The 25,423-nt window shown below is 43.3% G+C and overlaps 2 protein-coding genes across 2 annotated transcripts in view; both read left to right on the plus strand.

Annotated features, from left to right (window-relative positions):
- The window catches only part of LOC308106486 (uncharacterized protein), a gene marked incomplete at its 5' end in the record, with an annotated part of 238,865 nt that overhangs the window by 156,077 nt on the left and 57,365 nt on the right, over nucleotides 1–25,423 (plus strand). The window lies entirely within an intron of this gene.
- Nucleotides 3,866–4,870, plus strand: neurod6b (neuronal differentiation 6b; the record flags this gene model as incomplete). Its single annotated transcript, XM_080477179.1, has 1 exon — nucleotides 3,866–4,870. One exon carries the CDS (start codon nucleotides 3,866–3,868, stop codon nucleotides 4,868–4,870), a length of 1,005 nt encoding a protein of 334 aa, XP_080333305.1.

Raw genomic sequence — 25,423 nt, forward strand, 5'->3', positions numbered from 1 at the left:
CACTGGACCGGAACGATCAGACCAGCTGAGACATTTTTTGGGGGGAGGCAGTGATGAAGTGATCTTTTTTTTGTAATTATTATTTTCATGCGTCAGGCGTGTGTATCTGCAGCGTGTTCGCTGTTGTTCTGTTCCTTTTTTTTTCTATCATTCTCATTTACCTTTTTATTATTTAGCCTCCTGATCGATGTTCAATGCAGAGAGCGAGATTGATAAGTCCATTTAATTGATTCTCCTTGCAACAAGGTCATTCTCATGCATACGTGTGTGCGTGTGTGTGTGTGTGTGTGTGTGTGTGTGTGTGTGTGTGTGTGTGTGTGTGTTCCACATAACTGAGGAGAGCATATACCCATATCGAGTGCCAGCTGTGGCCCGGTGTTGGTTTGGCAGAGCGCCACAGGGCCACTGCTCCGCTGGGTGTACCTAATGTTTATGCGCTGAGGTACCACCATGGTGCCCCCCCCCCACACACACACACACACACACCCCGCACCCCACCATCACCCCCACCTCGTCCCACCATCCATCCTCCATGTACGAAGACTCTGCTGGAATTTCATTATTGTTCGATCAGTTGATCATGTGACTGAAAAAATAGATGTGAATTAACAGATTATTGTATTTTTGTTGTTTTTAAAGCTCGAATAAATAATATCAAAGAGCTTTGTGACCGTCGGCTAAAGCAACTCAAAACAGCAACACAGATAGAAAGTTATTTTCTTGTGTTCAACATTACTGAACATGTTGATTTCTAATCAATTGCTTTATCACTTGGGGTTTTGGGATTGATGAATCTTCCCTTCTCATATGGTTCTCCTGTTTTTTTAAACTTTTTTTTCATTCGTTTCATATCAGATTTATATTAAATGTGCATTTCTCTGCTCTAATGCAAAACTTTGCTGACGAGTTTCCATTGCTTATATGTTATTTATCATTCTGTATATGTTATTTATCATTAAGCTGCCTCGGTCTAGACTACAGTTAATAATATATGGAGCCATCAGCCTAAATAAATGCAAATGTAATGATGAAAAAAGGAGAGAAGAACAAAAAGAAGTCAAGGGAAAGGTTCTGATGATTAATGGATCATAAATAAAAAAGCTGAACTATTAATATTCTATATAACGACTGCAAACATTTATTGTTGCTCCTCCTGAAAATAACAGGAGAAAAACGCTGTGGTGTCACTTCTGTTCAGTTCTGTCCTGAACTCTAAGTTCACTTTCCAAACCATGAACGGCTGCGTCGGACCAAGACGAGCATAAAGGTGAAGCTCGGACTGACGTTAGGAGAAGAGCGGTCCCTGGAACATTCCGGCTTCTGCTGCAACAGAGACCGTCTGCTTTACTCTGTTTCATTTGAAAACAAACTTCTTCAATACCTTTCCGCTGTCGTCAGCTCTGTACATTACAGGAAGGATTGTTGAGAAACGTTATTTAGTTGTGGAGTTAAATCACATCACATCTCTGAGGCTCCGTCCACACGACGACGACGACGCCGTTTCATGTCACCGCGTCGTTTCTGGTCGATCATCCGCACGGCGTGGCGTTTTAAGAGCCTGGAAACAGGCTTTTATAAAGACGGGTTCCAGAGTGGAGGAATTAGAAAACACAGAGTCGACTTTGATGTCTGGATGCGCTGAAAACGATGATGTCATCGCCCCACCTCTTGACCAGACAACCCAGTGACCCTCTCCACAACAATGGCGATGACCTGCTGCACGCCGAGCTGCAGAAGCTACTGATGCTATTTTGCTTTAACAAGGCAAGATGTTGGATTTCTAGATTTCTCCGTGTTTTCATGCTTTTCTGTTGGAGCATTAAAGCACCACCTGTAGGTCTGGCATGTGTACTACATCGTTTTCAATCATTTTCATGATATCTCGTAGACAACCACTTTGAGAATCGGGAGAAAAAAGATGGTTTCAGCTGGTGTGGACAGGGCCTGAGATCCCCAACGTTTCCCACTTTCCCAGTGGGAAGTTCTGCTCACCTGCCAGACAGGTACACTCAGGGGCGACTGGTAATTAGGGGCAGGGGGGGCTGAGCCCCACCTGGTGTCATCAGAAAGAACTGCATGGAATGTACGCTAATAATTCTTTAAGATTATCTACAATGTTTTCTTGTCTGTGAATAAAACGTCCTCTTACATAGCACATAATTACTGTGTGAGGACGGTCCTCCCTGGTTCTTGGTCTCCTCTTGCTGCTTCAGGTTGTGTTTCCTCCTGATCCACCCTGATGGTGCATTAGTGTAGCTCGCCCCTCTCTCACCATGCAGTGTGTATTGGATGCAGTTAACTGTAAGTGTTCATGCTCAGGCTGTGACTCCATTCATTCAGATCACGTGACTTTGATAACTCTGGGGCGTGAAGCCTGAAGCCCCACGAACAACGTCATTTAGGTGCTGAGAGCTGATTGGCTGGTGCTGATTGAGGCGGAGCTTAGTCTCACAAACACCAGCTTGTTAGCAGCTAAAGCTAACAAACAGTCAAGAATCTAAATTAATTAGGTCGATTATTTACGAGTACGAGTTTGAAGCTCTTACTTTAGCAGAGAAACTGAAGATAACTTGTGGTAAACTGAGCGACACGGTGATGAGAACTTTCTAAGAATCCTTTATTCTGTAGCTTTACTGGTGATAGAGAAGTAGAACTTTCCTCTTTCAATCTGTATGACGTGGTTTGATTCCTGTTATGACATTTTTTTTAATTGAATTATTTTTTTGGATCGGCTATCTCCATGGCTCAACATTTTTATTGGACCATTTTTATCGCCTATATAGTTATAATGTTGTGGCTAAAAGGTGGTGCACACACTTTACTTTGGAATTCAGTAGTGTCATGAACACTCACTAAGTCAGCTCAAGCACCAGCTCAGGGAGAAGATGTAGGCCTCAGGAAGTTGGGTCAAACCGAGCCCTATACCCACAACACCCTGACTGCTAATCAGTCATGACCAATTAACAACAAACACGTGTTGTGGAACCTCAGAGGGAAAACTTTGGAACAGCCAGGGAGAACATGAAGACTCCAAATGATCCCAACCAGGAATTAAACTGGAGACCACCTACTGTGAGGTGACAGTGCAAACCACTACACCTGTTGAGAATAACAGCACACACACACACACACACACACACACACACACACACAGGACAGGACTTTAATGGCGCGGAGATGCAGATATATTCGTTGTTATCGTCTCCGCTCGGTGTTTTTGACGGTAAACGCGGGCCTCCCGGTGCCCATTACCGGAGCTGCCAGATGATCGGTGCGGCTCGGGGGTCCCGCGGGACGCGGAGCACGTGGTCTCGGCTGCCACGAGACGTCAGCGGCAGATGGCACGAGAACCCGCTGCTGGCATGAGTGTCATTCCTCAAACAGAGAGGGAAGGAGCAGGAGAGAGGGAGGAGAAGAGGAGAAGAGAGGAGAAGCTTCCAGCCTCTTTTCACTCAGTTGGAGGTTTGCGGGAGGAAGAAGCGGCAGCGCAGGTTTGGAGGAGATCATTTGAAACATGCAAGATAAAATTTGGCCACAGGTTTGTGCTTCATTCATTCTTGGGCTCATTATTAATGTGTTTGACATTTTCTTATTCTCTATTCGTGTTTGTCTGCGTGCAGAATGATTTCCTTCTTTAATTTGGTTCAGAAATATTTGTCGTAATGGATTAAAAACAAGGAAGAAATGTTTTTCTTGTGTCTTTAAAACGAAGTTAAGTGCCTTTGACAAAGTCCCAGGCTGTGGCTGTGGCTGTGGCCCTGCCGCCTTGTGAGCGTTCCTCTGGGGAGGACTCATTCACAAGGTGATCAGCTGAGAAGCCCTGGTGCCACACTCCGTCCTCACCCTGTCTGTCTGTGCAGGAGCGATGCTGACAGTGCCATTCGAGGACCCTCACATGATGTGCGAGCCGCGATTTGGTGCCAATTATCCCCGAGAAAGTCTTCAAGAGAGCCAGGAGTCTGACCAGCCGCGCAGCCGCGATAGAGACGCGTCCGATCTGAGGGAGGCCGAGGACGACATCTCCGACAGGGACGAGGACGAGCGGGACTTCGAGCGGGACGACGACGACATCCCCAAGAAGCGAGGGCCCCGGAAAAAGAAGCCGTGCAAGGAGCAGCAGGACAGGGCCAAGATGCGGCGCCAGGAGGCCAACGCCCGCGAGCGCAGCCGGATGCACGGCCTGAACGCTGCGCTGGAGAGCCTGCGCAAAGTTGTGCCGTGCTACTCCAAAACTCAGAAGCTGTCCAAGATCGAGACGCTCAGACTGGCCAAGAACTACATCTGGGCATTGTCGGAGACCCTGAGCGCGGGCAAGAGACCGGACCTGCTCGCCTTCGTGCAGACTTTGTGTAAAGGATTATCGCAGCCGACCACCAACTTGGTGGCGGGCTGTTTGCAGCTCAACGCCAGAAACTTCCTCACGGACCACAACGGGGAGGTCATGTTCTCTGGCAGGTCGCCCTACAACGCCATGTACTCGTACCCGGGTTCGGACATGAACGCGCCCGCCGGGCACAGCGGCAGCAACCTGGACAGCGGCGCCAAGCCGTTCCGATCCTACGGCTACGGCGGCACGTACGAGGCCTACTACGAGGGTCAGTCCCCGGAGGGCGGGAGCCCGCACATCGACGGCCAGCTGAGCCCACCCATGAACTTCAACGGGATTTTCTCCCTGAAGCACGACGACCCGCCGGACTACGGCAAGGGCGCGCACTACGGCGTGCGCTACTGCGGCGCGCCAGGGCGCGCGGCTCTGGCCCACAACTCGGTGTACCGAGTCTCCCCGGAGGCCCGGTTCCCCTACGACCTGCACGTCCGAAACCAGTCCTTCCAGGCACAGGGGGAGGTTAATGGATCCTTCCACAATTAACATCAATGAGCTGGACACGTTTTACGCAACAGGATTAGGGCCTCAGATAAATTCAACTTTTGTCCCTCATAAATCTGACAAAAACAAGTCAAAATAATTTTCCACATTTATTCTCTGACGTAAAATTTTAATCTTCAGTGGACGCACACACACACACACACACACACACACAGACACACACACACACACACACACACACACACACACACACACACACACACACACACACACACACACACAACCAATTAAACAAATCTTTAAGTGGTCGACTGTTCTTCTAATCAGATCAGAAAAACCAGCAGCTTCAATGTTATTTATATATTTCTAATTTGATGTATTTATTTGGTGTAAAAAAAAAAAAGAATCTGTAAAAACTCCACAACAACGATTTCGCTTTATGAAAAAACAACTCCTGAGTGCACATTTTATTCACATTCCGTCACAAAACTGTTTCAATCGTATGAAGAAATTCGTTCAACATTTAGATTTTTAAGACAAGTCTTTGCTTTTTCCACAGTGCATTATCCACGGTCAGCAATTATGGAAGCATTGTTGTAGTCGATTAATTAATTCGAGTTTTTTGCTAATTTCAGAGGTTCCCCACGGTCTTTAAAACAATTATTTATGGGCCAAAATTACAGGGGAAAATAAATCTTCTAAATGAACGAAACGTGGTGAGTTTAAGTGTTTTGAGGGAAGTTTGCTTATTGGAGTTCAGAAATTCAGTCTGTTAGCAATAAAGGTCAACTGAACTATGCAAAGCAGCCAAATGCAATCTTTGCCTCTTAAAAAAAACGTTTTCTTCTCACGGGGCGTTTCCAATATAAACTTAAATCTAATTGAAGTAAATTGCAGGAACATCTTTGTTTTATATGAAAAAGCCACAAACCTGATGTTGATGTCATCTGAACTGCTCCCATGGATAGATAGATATATATGAACATATAGAAATATATTGTGTATATGTATCTATGGAGTCTATGAATAAGACACTGTGGGTGAAAAGGTAAAAAAAAACAGAAAAAAAAACATTTGTATTTGGAGTAAATAGTGGAGTGAGGAGGTAAATGTAAATTATCGCTGTATTTATTTATTTAAGCTTATTTATTATCCCAGTCCGTCATCTGAATGTTAAAAAAATATATGATAAGCAAAAATATTGTTCAAAAAAACAAAAAACAATGTGAACTTTTCTGTGAATTTTCCGGCGCAGTTCGTTTTTGTTGCATTTGTATATTTGGAGAAGAGGAGGGGGGGCAAAACAAAAAAGGTCTCGGGTGATGGAGAGTAAAATGTTTCTGAACATGCCTTAAAGACACAACGAGAGACGTTGAGCGTCAATATGCAACGAAACGAGCGTTTTCTGGACAGTTTGGTTTGTGGTCACATCCTTTTCTCTTCTTCACGTGTTTCTGCACAACTGTGGGGTTTTTTTGTAACTTGAACCGATCGACGAATGATTTGTTGGCATTTCCTGATGTGGCACACCTGAAAAAACTCGTTATGGATCGAGACCTTCGTGAAGTAATGTGCTGTTTTTTGTGATGTGTTTGTCGCAATAAAAGCTGTTGGAAGGCTTTCTGTTTGTACACCAGCTCGCGCCGCTTCCCTGAGCAGCTGATCGACACCAGCGCGCAATCTGAGGCCAAAAGTTAGGAGCACTAAACATTTCCACTCGTGTCAAGACGAAACTGCGTCACGATGTCACATCGCGGCACAAATTGTGAATTTAAAGACATTGTTAATAAATAAATATGTGGGATTTGAGCCGCAGTGATGTGTCATATCGTCCAAATGGTGAATGTGAAGCTGCAGCTGATCAGATGGTTGATTCAGTCAGAAATGCCCAGGAGGTGTTGGAAGTCAGCCAGAGAGCACCAGGCAACCAGTTGATCCCAGTTTTGGGAGCAGAAGAACCGAAACCCCCCCGGAGAATAAACATTATACTGTTGGAAGAGAAAAGATCCCCGAAAAACTGTCGAAGCTGATTTTCTTTCCTTTTTTCTTTTTTCAATCGGCGCCACAAATGCGTGTTTTTGTTTAGAATATTGGCACAATCGTTCAGTTTTAATATATCATTTTGATAATATTTTCCTGGAAAGGATTTAATTGGTCGACACTGTTTTAACACTGTTCATCAGGATATGATTGAGTTTGGATTTGAAGTCCGAATTCCCGAGAAATAAAGAAAAAAATTCCGAATTCTGTGATTTTAAAAAGAAAGTCATTATTCTGACCTAATTTCCCACCTTATTTGGTGGCTTTAATCCGCCTACATAGTTTTTTTTTTTAACATGTATTTGTATGTTTTTGAGGATGCGGGTTACAATACAATACAAGATTTCAGCCTAATTTGTTGGTAAAACAGGTCATACAAAGCTTCTATTCGCCTTTCTTTGAGCCATGTTACTGAGTAAAACAGCACGATCGTTTCCACCTTCAGTTCTTATAATGTTCGCTTCTGTTTGTCTATTAAATTACCTTTATTCTCCACTGATGTGTCGTCATTTTAGGACTTAAAAAAACTTTTTTTGTGCAAGGAAAGCAGTTTGTGCCTTGCGCACATATTTTAGTTAAACTGAAACCAACGACCAGTTCTGATCGGTTCCGAACGGTTCTTTGGAATGTGCTAGATATGAATATGGGGGGGGGGGGGGGGGGGGGGTTAACTCATCTGTGAGAAAGTCGTATTTACTGTGATTAAAGGGCAGGAGAGAGTCTTGTTATCTTCCTTGCAGCAGAACACGAGAGCTTGAGTTCCTCAGAGTTTTACATTTACTCAGTTTGATCTTTGTCTACTTTCACCACTTTTTATTAAGATTCACAGCAGAAGCCACAAACAGAAGCAATCTGGTCCGACAGGAGGATAGTGATGCATGGATAACCTAAATAAGTTTTACTAAACCGAAAAAGTCTGCACTTTATTCAATGTCTCGACACAAAACACTTCAGCATTATGTTTTTAATGATGCCTCTTGGTGCAAAATGCTCTCATTTCCTCTGTGAATTCGGATGTAGACAAAAACACTCATCTGAATTTGATCATCAGTTGTTTCTTTGGTCACATGACTTCTGCATGACTCCACTCCTCAAGGTTTGGTCAAGCTTATGATATCTTGGTCGGTGGTTTCACCGCTGAACGCTCAGTTCAGGTCTCAGTGATGTGCATGTATTATTTAAAAACATTAATCTATTATTCCACTTCATGCAGTTCTGGGTCACTGAGCTGTTCACAGCTTATGAGACACTCAAGGACACTGGACATGATGAAAGTCTCACTTCATCATGTCCAGTGTCTTTTTCAACACAGAAATCCATATCAGGGCAAAGATTGTCTTACTGAGAGTCCAAATGAAACCGAAGCATCTGACAAATGTTTTATTTAATCATGGAAAGTCGAAGCAGAAATAAAACAGAGTGATCGTGAACTCAAACAGACATGCGAAGAGAGCCATTTGTTAGTCTTGTTCCTTGATTCTGAAAACAGAATGAAGGCTGTTTAGTGAGGTTAACTAAAACCAGCAGCTTCTGTCACCCCAAGAGAGTTTTAGTTTTTTTGTTTTTTTTAATGCTTTAAAAATTTTAATGCTTTAAAAGTTTTTTTTTTTTTTTAAATGCTTTAAAAATAAAAAAAAAGCTCTAACCAGTACAGCAGCAGTTTAACAGTTGTGATGTTTTGGTGTCTCCATTGTGCTGTAAGGGAACATGCTCACCAGCTAGCCTCAGCCATGGTGAAGCAACATCTACAAACATAACAGACGAACCAACTAAACAAACTCAAGAGGTGATTATCAACCATAAACTGTAATGATAAAGAAAAAACTGTCAAACAGTCAGAATCATAGACTATTCACTCTGCTAGCTGAGTGGCTAGTGGCAACATGTGTTTACAAAAGTTATACAACCTATACTATTATAACTTAAACAATTATAACCTAAACTGTTATAACCTAAATTATTATAGCTTAAACTATTATAACCTAAACTATTATGACTTAAACTATTATGACCTAAACTATTATAACTCAAACAATTATAACCTAAACTAATATAACCTAAATTATTATAACTTAAACTACTATAACCATAACTATTATAACCTAAACTATTATAACCTAAACTATTATAACTCAAACAATTATAACCTAAACTAATATAACCTCAATTATCATAACTTAAACTACTAAAACCTAAACTATTATAACCTAAACTATTTTAACCTAAACTATTATGACCTAAACTATTATGACCTAAACTAATATAACTCAAACAATTACAACCTAAACTAATATAACCTACATTATTATAACTTAAACTACTATAACCATAACTATTATAACCTAAACTATTATAACCTAAACTATTATAACTCAAACAATTATAACCTAAACTAATATAACCTCAATTATTATAACTTAAACTACTAAAACCTAAACTATTATAACCTAAACTATTTTAACCTAAACTATTATGACCTAAACTATTATGACCTAAACTAATATAACTCAAACAATTACAACCTAAACTAATATAACCTACATTATTATAACTTAAACTACTATAACCATAACTATTATAACCTAAACTATTATAACCTAAACTATTATAACTCAAACAATTATAACCTAAACTAATATAACCTAAATTATTATAACTTAAACTACTATAACCTAAACTGTTATAACCTAAATTATTATAAAAAACTATTATAACTCAAACAATTATAACCTAAACTAATATAACCTAAATTAATATAACTTAAACTACTATAACCTTAACTAGTATAACCTAAACTAGTATAACCTAAACTATTATGACCTAAACTACTATAACCTAATCTGTTATAACCTAAATTATTATAACTTAAACTATTATAACCTAAACTATTATATTAAACTATTATGACCTAAACTATTTTGACCTAAACTATTATAACTCAAACAATTATAACCTAAACTAATATAACCTAAATTATTATAACTTAAACTACTATAACCTAAACTGTTATAACCTAAATTATTATAACTTAAACTATTATAACCTAAACTATTATAACCTAAACTATTATGACCCAAACTATTATGACCTAAACTAATATAACTCAAACTACTATAACCTAAACTGTTATAACCTAAATTATTATAACTTAAACTATTATAACCTAAACTATTATAACCTAAACTATTATGACCTAAACTATTATAACTCAAACAATTATAACCTAAACTAATATAACCTAAATTATTATAACTTAAACTACTATAACCATAACTATTATAACCTAAACTATCATAACCTAAACTATTATAACCTAAACTATTATAACTCAAACAATTATAACCTAAATTATTATAACTTAAACTACTACAACCTTAACTAGTATAACCTAAACTATTATGACCTAAACTATTATAACCTAAATTATTATGACCTAAACTATTATAACTCAAACAATTATAACCTAAACTAATATAACCTAAATTATTATAACTTAAACTATTATAACCTAAAGTATAATAACCTAAACTATTATGACCTAAACTATTATAACTCAACCAAGTTTAACCTAAACTAATATAAGCTAAATTATTATAACTTAAACTACTGTAACCATAACTATTATAACCTAAACTATTATAACTCAAACAATTATAACCTAAACTAATAAAACCTCAACTATTTCAACTTAAACTATTATAACTTAAACTATTATAACCTAAACTATTATAGACTAAACTAGTATAGACTAAACTATTATAACCTTAACTATTATAACCTCCTCTTCTTCCTGTGAGCCCACCACCCACAGAGGCTCCCGTAGGGGTCGGTACAATGTGGATTGGGGGGCAGTCGACGGCAGGGGCCTCGACGACCTGATCCCCGGACACAGAATCTGGCTTTTGGGACATGGAATGTGACCTCGCTGGGGGGGAAGGAGCCTGAACTTGTGCGGGAGGTAGAGAGATACCGTCTAGATATAGTTGGGCTCACCTCCACTCACAGCTTGGACTCTGGAACCCAGCTCCTCGACAGGGGCTGGACACTCCACTTTTCTGGAGTTGCCCACGATGAGAGGCAGCGGGCTGGCGTAGGCTTGGTTATTGCCCCACAGCTCAGCCGCCAGGTGTTGGAGTTCACCCCGGTGAACGAGAGGGTCGCGTCCCTACGCCTTCGGGTAGGGGACAGGTCTCTGACTGATGTCTCGGCCTATGGGCCGAACAGCAGTACAGAGCACCCGACCTTCTTGGAGTCCCTGGGAGGAGTGCAGGATAGATAGTGCTCCAACTGGGGACGCCGTTATTCTACTGGGGGACTTCAACGCCCATGTGGGCAACGACAGTGAGACTTCGAAGGGGGTGATTGGGAGGAACAGCCTCCCTGATCTGAACCCGAGCAGTGTTGTTGGACTTCTGTACTCGTCACAGTTTGGCCATAACTAACACCATGTTCGAGCACAGGCGTGTCCATAAGTGCATGTGGCACCAGGACACCCTAGGCTGGAGGTCAATGATAGACTTCGTGGTCGTGTCATCTGATCTCCGGCCACGTGTCTTGGACACTCGGGTAAAGAGGGGGGCAGAGCTGTCAACTCACCTGATGGAGAGTTGGATGCCATCAAGCTGAAGAAGGAGTCCTATCAGGAGCTGTCAGCTCATAGGACTCCCGGGTCAGCTGACAGGTACCGGCAGGCCAGGCGGGCCGCAGCCCGGGTCATGGTGGAGGCAAAAACTCGGGTCTGGGAGGAGTTCGGAGAGGCCATGGTGGAGGACTATCGGTCGGCCCTGAGGAAATTCTGGCAAAACGTCCGGCGCCTCAGGAGGGGGAAACAGTTTTTCACCAACACTGTTTACAGTGGAGGTGGGGAGCTGCTGACCTCAACTGGAGATTTCGTCGGGCGGTGGAAGGAATACTTCGAGGATCTCCTCGATCCCACCATCATATCTTCCGCTGAGGAAGCAGAGGCTGGGTTCTCAGAGGTAAGGCACCTGAAGTGGATGAGATTCGCCCTGAGTTCCTTAAGTTTCTGGATGTGCAGGGACTGTCGTGGCTGACACGTCTCTGCAACATCGCGTGGCGGTCAGGGACAGTACCTCTGGAGTGGCAGACCGGGGTGGTGGTCCCTCTTTTTAAGAAGGGGGGTCGGAGGGTGTGTTCCAACTACAGGGGGATCACACTCCTCAGCCTCCCCGGTAAAGTCTATTCCAGGGTACTGGACAGGAGGATCTGGCCGTTAGTAGAACCTCGGATCCAAGAGGAACAATGCGGTTTTCGTCCTGGTTGCAGAACTCTGGACCAGCTCTATACTCTCCAACGGGTGCTCGAGGGTTCATGGGAGTTCGCCCAATCAGTCCACATGTGTTTTGTGGATCTGGAGAAGGCGTTCGACCGTGTCCCTCGGGACGTCCTGTGGGGGGTGCTCTGGGAGTATGGTGTCCAGGGCCCTTGGCTAAGGGCTGTCCGGTCCCTGTAAGCAGGAGTTTGGTTCGCATTGCCGGCAGTAAGTTGGACCTGTCCCCAGTGCACGTTGGCCTCCGACAGAGCTGTCCTTTGTCACTGGTTCTGTTCACAACTTTTATGGACAGAATTTCTAGGCACAACCAGGGACCGGAGGGGGTCCAGTTTGGGGACAACAGGATCTCATCTCTGCTTTTTGCAGATGATATGGTCCTGGTGGCTTCATCAAACCTGGACCTTCAGCGTGCACTGGCGCGGTTCGCAGCCGAGTGTGAAGCAACTGGGATGAGGATCAGCACCTCTAAATCCGAGGCCATGGTTCTCGACTCGAAAAAGGTGGCTTGCCCCCTTCAGGTCGGTGGAGAGCCCTTGTCCCAGGTGGAGGAGTTCAAGAATCTCGGGGTCTTGTTCACGAGTGGGGGGAAGATGGAGCATGAGATCGACATGCGGATCGGTGCAGCGTCTGCAGTTATGTGGTCGCTGTATCGGTCCGTCGTGGTGAAGAAGGAGCTAAGCCAAAAGGCGAGGCTCTCGATTTAACGGTCGATCTTCGTTCCTACCCTCACCTATGGTCATGAGCTTTGGGTCATGGCCGAAAGAATGAGATCCTGGATACAAGCGGCTGAAATGAGTTTCCTCCGGAGGGTGGCTGGTCGCACCCTTAGAGATAGGGTGAGGAGCTCAGTCACCAGGGAGGAGCTCGGAGTAGAGCCGCTGCTCCTCCACATCGAGAGGAGCCAGCTGAGGTGGCTCGGGCATCTGTTTGGGATGCCCCCCGGACGCCTCCCTCGGGAGGTGTTTCGGGCATGTCCCTCTGGTAGGAGGCCTCGGGGCAGACCTAGGACACGCTGGAGGGACTATGTCTCTCGGCTGGCCTGGGAACACCTTGGGGTCCCACCAGAAGAGCTGGAGGACGTGTCTGGGGCGAGGGAAGTCTGGGCATCCCTGCTTAGACGGATGTCTCCGCGACCCGGCCCCGGATTAGCGGAAGAAAATGGATGGATGGATGGTCGTTTTAATCTAAATTATTTTAAACTATAATAACATCAACTATCCATCCATCCATCCCCACTTATCAGTCACAGGGGTGTCAGTATGAGCACTGTCACCCGGATCATATCACACCAATTAAGAACCTTCCTGCAGGTGGTGAGCCCATGGGAAAGTGGTGCTCGGCTTGGGACATGAACCCTCGACCCTGAGATTGCGAGTCTCATGCTCTACCAACTGAGCTAGCCAGGGACCTAACCTAAACTAATATAACATAAACTAATGTAACCTAAACTAATGTAACCTAAACAATTTCACCTTAAACTATTATAACCTAAACTATTATAACTTAAACTACCATAACCTAAATTAGTATAAGCTAAACTAATACAACCTGAACTATTATAACTTAAACTATCATAACCTAAACTAATATGACCTAAACTAATATAACATAAACTAATGTAACCTAAACTAATGTAACCTAAACTATTTCACCTTAAACTATTATAACCTAAACTATTTTAACTTAAACTATCATAACCTAAATTAGTATAAGATAAACTAATATAACCTGAACTATTATAACCTAAACAAAGATAACCTATAACTTAAACTATTATAAGTTAAGCTAATATAATTTAAACTAATAGAAATTAAACTATTACGACCTAAACTATTATAACCTAAACTATCATTAGTTAAACTAATATAACCCAAACTAGTATAACCTAAACTACTTTAATTTAAACTATTATAACCTAAACTAGTATAATCTAAACTATTATAAACTAAACTACTATAAACTAGTGGGTATAACTGGATGATAATCGTCATCAGCACAATTGAATATAGCACTATTTAATAGTTTTTATTAGCTTTCGAAAGCAGCATATGAATCGCAACTATTCAAATAGTGTAATACCAACATGCCGTTATCCAACAGTAATGGCAAAAAAAACAAAAACAAACAAACAAACAAACAAAAAACGACCAGGTCTTCTATTGTCCAGCAATACCTTCTTTAACTCTTCACATTAACACTGATCATATCTATAACTTCCACTTCTGTATAGTTAGTTTTTTTTTTAAATTGACAACGGTCATAAAATTATTAAAAATGAGAGGTCATGTTTTCTCAAAGCTTCTCTTCCCAATCAGAACTGCTGGAGGGATTTACCTGAAACACACGAGGACACGCTAAAGCTTAATGGACAGGTTAAAGTGAAGTAACTGTGATCAGTGTCAATTCTGTTCAAAACCAGGCAAAGGCAGAAGAAACAATACAAAGTCAGATGTACAAGGAAGCTTGAATGTTGAAGTGACTTAAATCTACAGATGCATTTTTCTAATGAGAATAGTTTTTTGGGTGTTTTGTCAAAAGAAAACATGTTTTCTGGTCCGTTTGGTCATCAGACTGTAAAAACACAGAGGAGTGTTTAACTGCTGAAAGTCTGGACTGAAATCTGTAATCTATTGATGGGGTTGGAATAAAGGGTTTAAGTACGTGTCTACAGAATGTTACATAAAGGGTTAACATATGTTTTAAGCAACTGCATTTGAGTATTCATTAAGAAACATGCACCAAAGTGACTGGTTCTAGCATCAAGACCGCACAGCTCTTCTTCTGACTTCTATATCTAAAAAAGTGAAAGTTCTTTTCAGCTGCTAACATTAAGTAAATATTGAAGGAAACAACAAGAGTAAGAAAAAGAATAGTAGTGATAGAGAAAATTTCTACCAATAACCAGGTATTTGAATAGTTGTGTAAATCAGATAGATAGATAGATAGATAGATAGATAGATAGATAGATAGATAGATAGATAGATAGATAGATAGATAGATAGATAGATAGATAGATAGATAGATAGATAGATAGATAGATAGATAGATAGATAGGATGTGTGTTAGGATAGTGAGGATGATGAGGGTGGGTTAGGATGATGAGGATGATGAGGGTGGGTCAGGGCCTGGGGTGATGAGGTTGACGATGATAACAAATATGATTGGGGGGGTTCTGCCCGCAGGGTTCAGGGGGCGTCTTGCTGCAGTTTAGCTCGATGTCAAACGTGTGCAGCCCCCCCACATTCTTGCAGCTCATTAATGCTACAGAGGAGAGAGAGAGAGAGAGAGAGAGAGAGAGAGAGAGAGAGAGAGAGAGAGAGAGAGAGAGAGAGAGAGAGAGGGAGCATATGGCTGCGCTCTGTGTGGGAGGTGAAGGACAGTGACGGGGGAGACGCTTTATATTGTTCAGGCATCAGAGCGACAACAACACAAACACTGTTTCTATAGGGACGAGACGCAGGAATCACAAGATATCTGAGAAGTAGAGAAAAGTTTAGTCCTCTCTATATACGTTACTGGGTAATATATTATGCTAATTTATTGTAATCAGCAGCATTTTCCTGCAGTCTCTGAAAATCTGAAGAAGAAATGAAAATAATGTTCCCGTCACGTCGGCAAGCTTCCTCTAAATTTTTGTGCCATTCCCAAGCCCCAGATGGTGTGGGATGGGAAACGTTCCCCCATTAAATTCCTAATAATCATTTTTCCTGCAGAATCGGGGGCTGGTGGCAGCAGGGATGAGGGGCTGGATGGGAGCGTGTGTGTGTGTGTGTGTGTGTGTGTGTGTGTGTGTGTGTGTGTGTGTGTGTGTGTGTGTGTGTGTGTGTGTGGAGGGGGTGGTCGAGGGAAGAGAAGTGAGGATTGGGTTGTGGGTGAGGGGGAGTAGAGGGATTTAGTGTTTTAATTAGACAGATTTAAGGAGATGAACCCCCCCCCCCCCCCCTACAAACCCTTTCAGTGTGTGTGTGTGTGTGTGTGTGTGTGTGTGTGTTGGGGGGGTCACACAGGGCTGATGCTGCAGCAGAGGAGGCCTGACACTTCAGCTCTGTGGGCCAGGATCTCATTAACGTGTCAGATTGGTGGATCAGCCTCGCTGGCAGCCGGCCCGGCCGCTCGCACGACGCACTTTCTCTCTATCTGTGAACCTGGCACACAAAGGTTAGAGGGGGGAGGAGGGGGAGGAGAGAGAGGAGGGGGAGTAGGGGGGGGGGGGGGGGGCGCACAGCGGCCTGGAGGAGTCAATTATAGTATTTGGTCAGATTGAATAAATATTGGGTGATGGATTCTGTTTGAAGAGTTGCTTTTATTCATTGAGTAGAGAACAAAACAAATCAAATCTGGTTTATTTTAGTGCTGAACAAAAGGTTTTATTGTATAATATGACATACGGAGGGAGCACAGGTATGTAAAACACAGAATTGTGTCAGTCCATGGAATGGAATGAGCAAATCTAAAACGATGAGAAAATGTATTAATATTAAACATGGAGAATTTATTGATCAATTCATGATAAAACAAAAAGACATTTACTGAAAATATTCTGTATCTTATTGCAGGTTTGAGCTCTTTTACTAACTTTTTATTATTCGTCGAGCAGGAAAAGTAATGAAAACAAATTAAATCATAAAATCTGGATTTTTAAAGCCAAACCTGTCTCCAAGCAGCTAAATGCTAATTAGCAGTGATTGTTATGTCGCACCAGCTGAGACAAACATTCATGTGAAATAGTTCTGGATTTTGAGATGATACTTTCTTCTTGTGGTTCTGGTTTTTATTGTATTACTTTATTCAGCCTGATAAGAAGTAAACACACCAACCTCACCATAAATCCAGTCATAGCTCATGTTTGCCTTCATATAAGATTTCCCCTCGTCAGATAAACAGTGTGCTTCTATTTCTTCCGCCGTGTCGTCATTCCCTATATAAAACAACACTGAAATGAAATTAAGCATTTTGTTCACTTCAGTTTTCCTCCAACTGAGAATTTGAGTGACATCCGGCTCAAACAGGAATATTCTACTGCATGAAGATGATTTGCTGGACACTGGATCGCTTCTGTGTTCCTTCACTTCTCCATGAAGTGAGCATGGTACAAATAAATCAGAATTTTAGAGCAGAAAAGGAAAAAGTAAAAAAGTGAGGAAAAGAAGAGCAACAGGTTAGATTAAGGGACAATTTCATGACCAATAAGAAAATATCTTTATTGTCATTTCACATGTCTGGACTTCAAACTCAAATATCTGATAATAAAGTCAAGTCCTAAAAAACTCCCAGCATCCAACATTCAACATATGAGTTTAGAAAGTGTGTTATCTGTATTTCGGAGGTTAAACATGTTTTATGACTTCAGGGAAAGGTTCTGGTCCAAAAGGTTTCAGACTGGAGTCACATATGAACAACAAACAAAAGCATCAAAATCAAGTTTTTTACTGGAATATTTTATACCAAATGTAACTTGATATAATAATCCTGGACCTTTAGCTCAGTTTGAACATTAAAGCAGTAATCTGTTGACTGACTTCCAAATGACAGACACATGTCCTACATTCTCTCGTGGTTCTCAGGGTCTTATTTCATAAGGTCCGAATAAACATGATGAGAGTAAAACCAACACCTTGTGCCGGTTTTGAAGTTTTCAATGAAATATTTTGGTTTGTGTGAACGACGGCGTTGATGACTTTCACAGAATGAAGCTGATTCGACTCGACTCTATTCTGGAGGTGAAGAAATGCAAAGCAAGTGACTGGAGCATCTGTCACTTCATCACCTCGGAGCTCTTTGTGTGTGTGTGTGTGTGTGTGTGTGTGTGTGTGTGTGTGTGTGTGTGTGTGTGTGTGTGTGTGTGTGTGTGTGTGTGTGTGTGCGTGTGCGTGTGCGTGTGCGTGTGCGTGTGCGTGTGCGTGTGCGTGTGCGTGTGTGTGTGTGTGTGTGTGAGATCTTCTGACACCCCAGTCACAGTCTATTTGAGGCGGACTGAGAGGAACAGGGTACTGATGATTTGTGCTGCCGGGTGCTGCAGGGTCCTGGAGGGTGGTACAGTGAGTTCCTGGGTGATGCAGAGTGATACAATGTGTTGCACGGTTCTGCTGGCTGATGTAGGGTGATGAAGGGTTATGCTGGGTTCTGGAGTATGACATTGGGTGATGCAGTCTGAAGTGGGGTGAAGCACGGTTTTGCAAATAACGTGGGGTGATGCAGAGTGATGCAGTCACGTGGGGTGATGCAGAGTGAGGTGGAGTGACACAGGGTGATGCAGAGTGATGTGGGGTGATGCAGAGTTACGTGGGGTGATGCAGAGTCACGTGGGCTGATGCAGAGTTATGTGGGGTCACACAGGGTGATGCAGAGTGACGTGGGGTGATGCAGAGTTATGTGGGATGACACAGGGTGATGCAGAGTGGGGTAATGCAGGGATATGTAGGGTGATGCAGTGATGCTGGGTCACTTGGGGTGAGGCAGGGTCACGTGGGGTGTTGCAGGGTGATGTGGGGTAATGCAGGGTGACGTGGGTAACGTGGGGTGATGCAGAGGTATGTGGGGTAATGTAGGGTGAGGCAGGGTTTCTCGGGTGATGCTGGGTGAGGCAGGGTTATGTGGGGTGATGTCGGGTGACGTTGAAGCACGTGGGGTGATGCAGGGTGATGTGGGGTGATGAAGGGTGAGGCAGGGTGATGTCGGTCATGTGGGGTGATGCAGAGTCAAGTGGGGTGATGTAGAGTAATGTGGGGTGATGCAGAGTGACATGTGAAGTGATGTAGAGTGACATGGGGTGATGCAAAGTAATGTGGGTGATGTAGGGTCATGTGGGGTGATGCAGAGTAACGTGGGCATCTGCTGGTTTCATTCTCTCTGTGAAGGCGAGCATCTGGTTGTCATGACTACACACTGATGTGAGACGAACACATCAACGTTTTGTTTCAAACTGCATCATATTGTTGAAAATGTCACTCTTGGTGTGGAAATCAGGATTTGAGTGTATTTTCTTTCTGAACTAATTATCTGACGCTCCTACATCAGAACAAATCCCATAAATAAATGTTTCCAGGTGTTGGGATGATGTATGGCTTCACATTGGAACACTAAAAGAAGTCGGTTTGCTGCTGGTACTAATGGATGCTGCTGCAGGCCAAAGTCATAAACAAACTGTTTCATTACTTTTTTGTGTGAAAAGTTTGAATAACTGCTTAATTTTCTAAAAAGTCTTATAGATACATAGTTTAGTATAAAACTGGATTCATCAGATGTTTTATGGTATAAAAAGTGGAGACATTTCCATCAGGACAAAGTTACCCTGAAAGCATTTCTAAACTTAATGTGGTAAATATAATTGTTCTCCTTTTTGAAATCGGCCTGATGTGGAAATGAAGTAAGAGAGATAGAAATGTTTACTTCTAATGAATGTAGAGAAAGCTTCGACAGACAGACTGGAGCCACAGGGCCTGTAGAGCTGCAGGTTAATTACTGTTTCTAAATAGTTTTTGGTTTTATGATGAATTCCTCCTGGTCAAGAGCTTCTCCGATGTTTTGGGTGTTGATGAGGTTTAGTGTTGCATATTAAAGATTTTCATTCTCAGCTCTGTACTCTGAGGCTTTCCTAAGTTCTGGACCCTGTGTCACTCGGCAAGGTGGATTTTGTGTTTTTTGAAGCAGTACCGTTGTAGATTTACTTCCATGTTTACTTCCTGTCCACACGAGACAAACCCATCTTTTGTCTCCGGGTCATTCTTAAAAAGTTTCCTGGTCCACACGGCATCGGTGCAAGAAACGTCTGTGTCCACGTGACACCATGAAAACGACTCAAAACGATGCACTCACTATGCCAGGCCTATAGGGGGCGCTGTAACCACAGAAATACACCAAAAATTAAGCAGAAGACACGGAGATACAGTGACGGAGATCTAACGTCTCGCCTTGTTAAGTCGACGAGCATCAGAAGCTCCCGCAGCGCGGCCTGGCGCATGCGGCCGCCATTGTTGTTGTCAAGTGACATCGTGGAGAGGGTTGTAGGGTTATCAGGTGAGAGGTGGCGCAATGACTTCATCGTTCTTCAGCGATTGTGCGTCTTGCCCGTCAGCAACTCAAAGCTGAGCTGCTGTTTTCAAATCTCTCCTCTCTGGTACCCGTTTTCAAAAAAATTTGCCATTTTCAGGCTCCAGAACGCTTCGCCGTGACGACGGTGGGCCAACATGGAGGAGTTTAGATGAAAACGGGTCTTTGTACTGCTGCTTCACTTCTACCGAGCTTCATCTGGAGGACGTCACCCTCACATGAGCCTGGGAATGAACCTGGGAATCATTTTATCCTCCATGATGATTGACAAGCAGTTCGGGCAACCATGATGGTCCCTCCACCATACTTCTCTATTAAGATCCTTTGTGTTTGTTTTCTTATTTTGTGGTACCAGTTTCACTTCACGTGTCGCTTCTGGAAGAGTCGCAAAAATCTTTCCTGAGGAAGGTGGAGGAGCCTGTTTCCTGAGGAAGGTGGAGGTGCCTGTTTCCTGAGGAAGGTGGAGGTGCCCCCAGACCTCAGAGATGTTTGATCTTGAATTGGTGGTTTTCTCAGGCCTTCTCAATGTTTTGCGTATAATTAGGTGGACGTACAGTTTCAAATTGATCATTTAAAATGCACTCAACGGACTTGAATTCTGCTGTTTGCACATAATTGTTATTGTTTGTTATTGACTACCTGCAAAACACACTCAAACTAGAAGCCCAACCTGTTGGTGTGATCGTTCGCATTCTGCTCACGCTTAGTAAATCAGGCCCAAACTGTCATGATTAGATTTTGGTCACATGAATAAATGATTCTTTTGGAACTATTTTTAAATCATTCCATGTTTGATTTTTTTTTATTTATTCTGCATTGTGTTTCACATATTTTCCCACTAACATTGTTCATATTTGGTATTTGTTCAATAAAGACATGAAATGTAATAGTTTGATCACATTTTATGTGAAATCCACAGAGAAAACTCAAAGCACTAAAAGTTCCTCGTACTTTTCCTGGCGGCCGGAGATGGATGGATGGAGATGATGTGATCCCACAATCCCTCACAATCCCATTTGGAAATGAGAAATCACCAACATTAAACATGTAAGAACAAGAAGGAACTTTCTGGGCTCATAATTATAACTAATTATAAAGTGCTTTGTGAGGAGTCATTAAGTACATAATTAACTATCTATTAGCAAAGAGAAAAAATCCATTCATAATATCCAGACAAAAAGATGTACTGCTCCTTTCTTAACCCATTTCCATTATCACTCACCACAGATACGAGTCTCCATCCGCCGTCACGTCTCGTGTGTTAGATGGGTTTAGTCCAGTGAATCGCAATGAGAACTTTCACTGTGTGCGAAAGAAACTGAAATTAATAAACAAATCTCATGGTGAAAGTGCTTTTCCTTCTGAACAGGATGTGTTTGTGGAGTAAAATTTGGTACACACGCATCAGCTGGCAAAGAATATCCACAAACAGCACTGAGCATCAGCACAAATCCAATTAACTCGGTTTCCTCCACCGAGGAGAAAAACTTCCACCAAGCATTAAATCATGGCCGGTGATGGGGTGGGTTGATTTTTAGCTTTTTAGTTTTTTCTTTGGTGCAGGATCAGATGATGACAAATGTCCCAACCTGGCTGCTCTGGATGTATGGCCACTCTGCTGCAGCATTTCTACCAGTTTCTTCTTAGTATTCAGCTCCATTCTGCGCCATCACCAATCTGTCCCATACTGCCTTTCAAGCATTTCCTGTGGGACTCATGCTGTGTTTGCAAGGCCTCTCTCTCCCACACACACACACACACACACACACACACACACACACACACACACACACACACACACACACACACACACACACACACACACACACACACACACACACACACACACAGACACGGAGAGAAGTGAGCTGTCTGCGGAGGGTTGGATTCTTGGTGCCAGTCCAAAAATGTGTCACTCGGGACACGCATGGCCTGCTGGAGGCAGGAATTCTGTCGCTAATGGGCCCCGCAGCCGTCGGCACCACCTGGGGATATGGGAGACGGGATGGATGGATGGGGGAGGATGGAGGAGGCGGAGGGGGAGGAGGGAGGAGAGAACAGAGACTGTGTGCAGCACAATGTGTCGGCAACAAACAGAACAACGCAAGATGTACACATTATCTATCTATCTATCTATCTATCTATCTATCTATCTATCTATCTATCTATCTATCTATCTATCTATCTATCTATCTATCTATCTATCTATCTATCTATCTATCTATCTATCTATCTATCTATCTATCTATCTATCTATCTATCTGTCCATCCATCCTTTATATCCATCCATCCATCCATCCATCCATCCATCCATCCATCCATCCATCCATCCATCATCCATCCATCCATCCATCCATCCATCCATCCATCCATCCATCCATCCATCCATCCATCCATCCATCCATCCATCATCCATCCAACCATCACCTGTCTAACCATCATCCATCCATCCATCTATCCATCATCCATCATCCATCATCCATCCATCCATCCATCCATCCATCCATCATCTGTCCAACCATCCTCCATCCATCCATCCATCCATCCATCCATCCATCCATCCATCCATCCATCCATCCATCATCTGTCCAACCATCCTCCATCCATCCATCCATCCATCCATCCATCCATCCATCCATCCATCCATCCATCCATCCATATCCATCCATCCATCCATCCATCCATCCATCCATCCATCATCTGTCCAACCATCATCCATCCAGCAATCATCCATCCATCCATCCATCCATCCATCCATCCATCCATCATCTGTCCAACCATCCTCCATCCATCCATCCATCCATCCATCCATCCATCCATCCATCCATCCATCAAGCCGTACAAGGGTGAATTCCTTTTCTCTTTATTTTGTTAATATGCAGAAATAAAACAAGAGTTTCTAATTGTCATCAGAAATAAAGCAGGTTGTTTGCCTTCAATATGTTCTTTGAACTTGTGGAATTAATGTATTTAGAAGGAAAAGTCAACATTTCTCCTCGCCATGAAAGGCAGCTTATAAAAAATGTGAAGGCATAAACAGGCAGGGCAGGTGTTGACGATGCAAATGAAACGGATGACAGATGGTGAGCCTCGCGAATGCTCACTGTGCAGCTAATGGATGGAGGTAATCAAATTCCTCTGAGGCTTTGGGACTTTCTTCAGAACTTTCCTATCAATTGCACCATCAAACGGCAACGCCCCCCCCCCCCACCCCACCCCACCCACCACCCGCCTCAAAAAAGGGTGACAAGGAAGTAAGAAGATTGTATTTTCTGATTTGGCCATGATGTATTTGCTCCCATTTAAGAGGAGAGGCTTTTCTGTTTGAACCAACAGAGGCAGAAGGATCCACCCTGAGTAGATCCTCCCAGTCAACCCAGGTGTCGTTTCATCTTCACGCATTTCTATGGTCACAAACGGGACGCCTATAGCAGGAGATCAGACGACGCTTAAGCAGCCATGAAACAGTGACGATCTGATCATCAGGACAACAAAGCCTGAATCTGCTGCTGCCTGTACGAGCGAACCCTCCTCTCATGTCCTGCGATCCGAGCATAGCCAGATTTATTCACCCCAGTTGAAAACAAGCATCTGATCGGTATTTTTTATCCCCCCGCTGGAGGGAAACAGGCTGTAATTCTACCTCCCCCCACCCCCACCCCCCTCCCATCACCGTGCTGACAGCCATTTGATTTTCACAGGGCCGAGTCTGAAGGTCGGTTTAATGGTCCATTTGTGTTTTGTATTCGTCTTGCTTCAGTGGAAGCTTCAAAACAAAGAGGGTCAGGCGACGCAGTAAACGACATTATTTTCCCTCTCTTCATGAGTAAAACATGTCATTAAAAACCCAATGAGTCTTCCACTGAGCATGGAATCTCTTCCCAACTTCACTCAGATCTATCAAAGCCTTCTTGTCGGGAGAAATCCATTTGCAAACTTGGCGTTCGGCGTGGAAGACGAAATGGCGTGGCGCGTCAGATGGAGCTCGAAAACGCCAATTTCTGTATCTGAAAAGCGTTTTTCCTGTCACAACACTCAAGATCAGCATATTACTGCAACAATTCTCCCTTCACACTTCCAGCTAACAGCTTCAAGTGTCACACATATGTCTGCAGAGAAAGCGTAGGAGAAAGTATCACAGAGGCGAAGTGAAGAAAGTATCACAAGGTTTATTTTTATATTTTTTTTATATACATATATAAATATGTCAGGTGCTTCTGCTTCGTTTTCCCTCTGCCTCTCTCTAAATGTGATAATTACTCCTTCAGATTCACAGGACACTGCATCATATTGATCATGCTAAAGGTGCAAAGACGTTTTCCCTGAATTGCGTCTCGCTGTGGTGTGTCTCTGACAGGCTGCGATGTTACACGCTGTGAAGTGTCCGCTTCCAACCGTGTTCGGCGGCACCTCCAGGGAATAAGAACAGAAAACATATTGTTCGAGGACAAAACCCTGCACACGCGCCGGGCAAAACTTTTCCCACAGTTTCCCCCGCTGAGGCCGGACGAAGGGCAGGTTGAACGTGTACAGTGTTGTGGGAATCTCTTCCCGCTTTTACCTTTCACAGGGTGAAATTCCCAATTACCCACATTAGAGGCGGAAAATCGAGCAATACTGCCACGTTTTAATGAATTCCTTTGTCTCTGATTGGCACAGATGAGGCATGAGGAGACGACGCCTGTACGGCGAGCGTATAGGTGAGGCGGCTCGTCGGTGCCCGTTCACAGTTGACGGAGCCTCGGTGTCCTCGGGCGCGGCTGCCAAGCTGCCAGTCTGAGCCGTCACACCTTGCTGCCTTTAAAGATTGCCCTGCAGAGATAGGTGGTGGGAGAGGAGGAGGGGCTGGCGCTCGCTGGGGCCTTTTTTTTTTATAACAACGCACAGTCTGGCAACCCAGGAGGGTTTACGAGTCAGGATCGCTGCCAAGTACTGCCCACCAGAGAGGAGGGGGGGTATAGGTACATAAAGTCAGGCCTCAGATCCCCGAGTGTGTGTGTGTGTGTGTGTGTGTGTGTGTGTGTGTGTGTGTGTGTGTGTGTGTGTGTGTGTGTGTGTGTGTGTGTGTGTGTGTGTGTGTGTGTGTGTGTGTGTGTGTGTGTGCGTGTCAGATCAATTCACCCAGTTATCCCTGAGATATGTGGAGGAGCCGTGCACGTAGCATGTAGCGGTAGCATCAGACACGTGCGCACCTTGCCTTTTCTGGGTAATCC

Source organism: Lipophrys pholis (assembly GCF_963383615.2).
Source record: "Lipophrys pholis genome assembly, chromosome: 1".
Classification (NCBI taxonomy): domain Eukaryota; kingdom Metazoa; phylum Chordata; class Actinopteri; order Blenniiformes; family Blenniidae; genus Lipophrys; species Lipophrys pholis.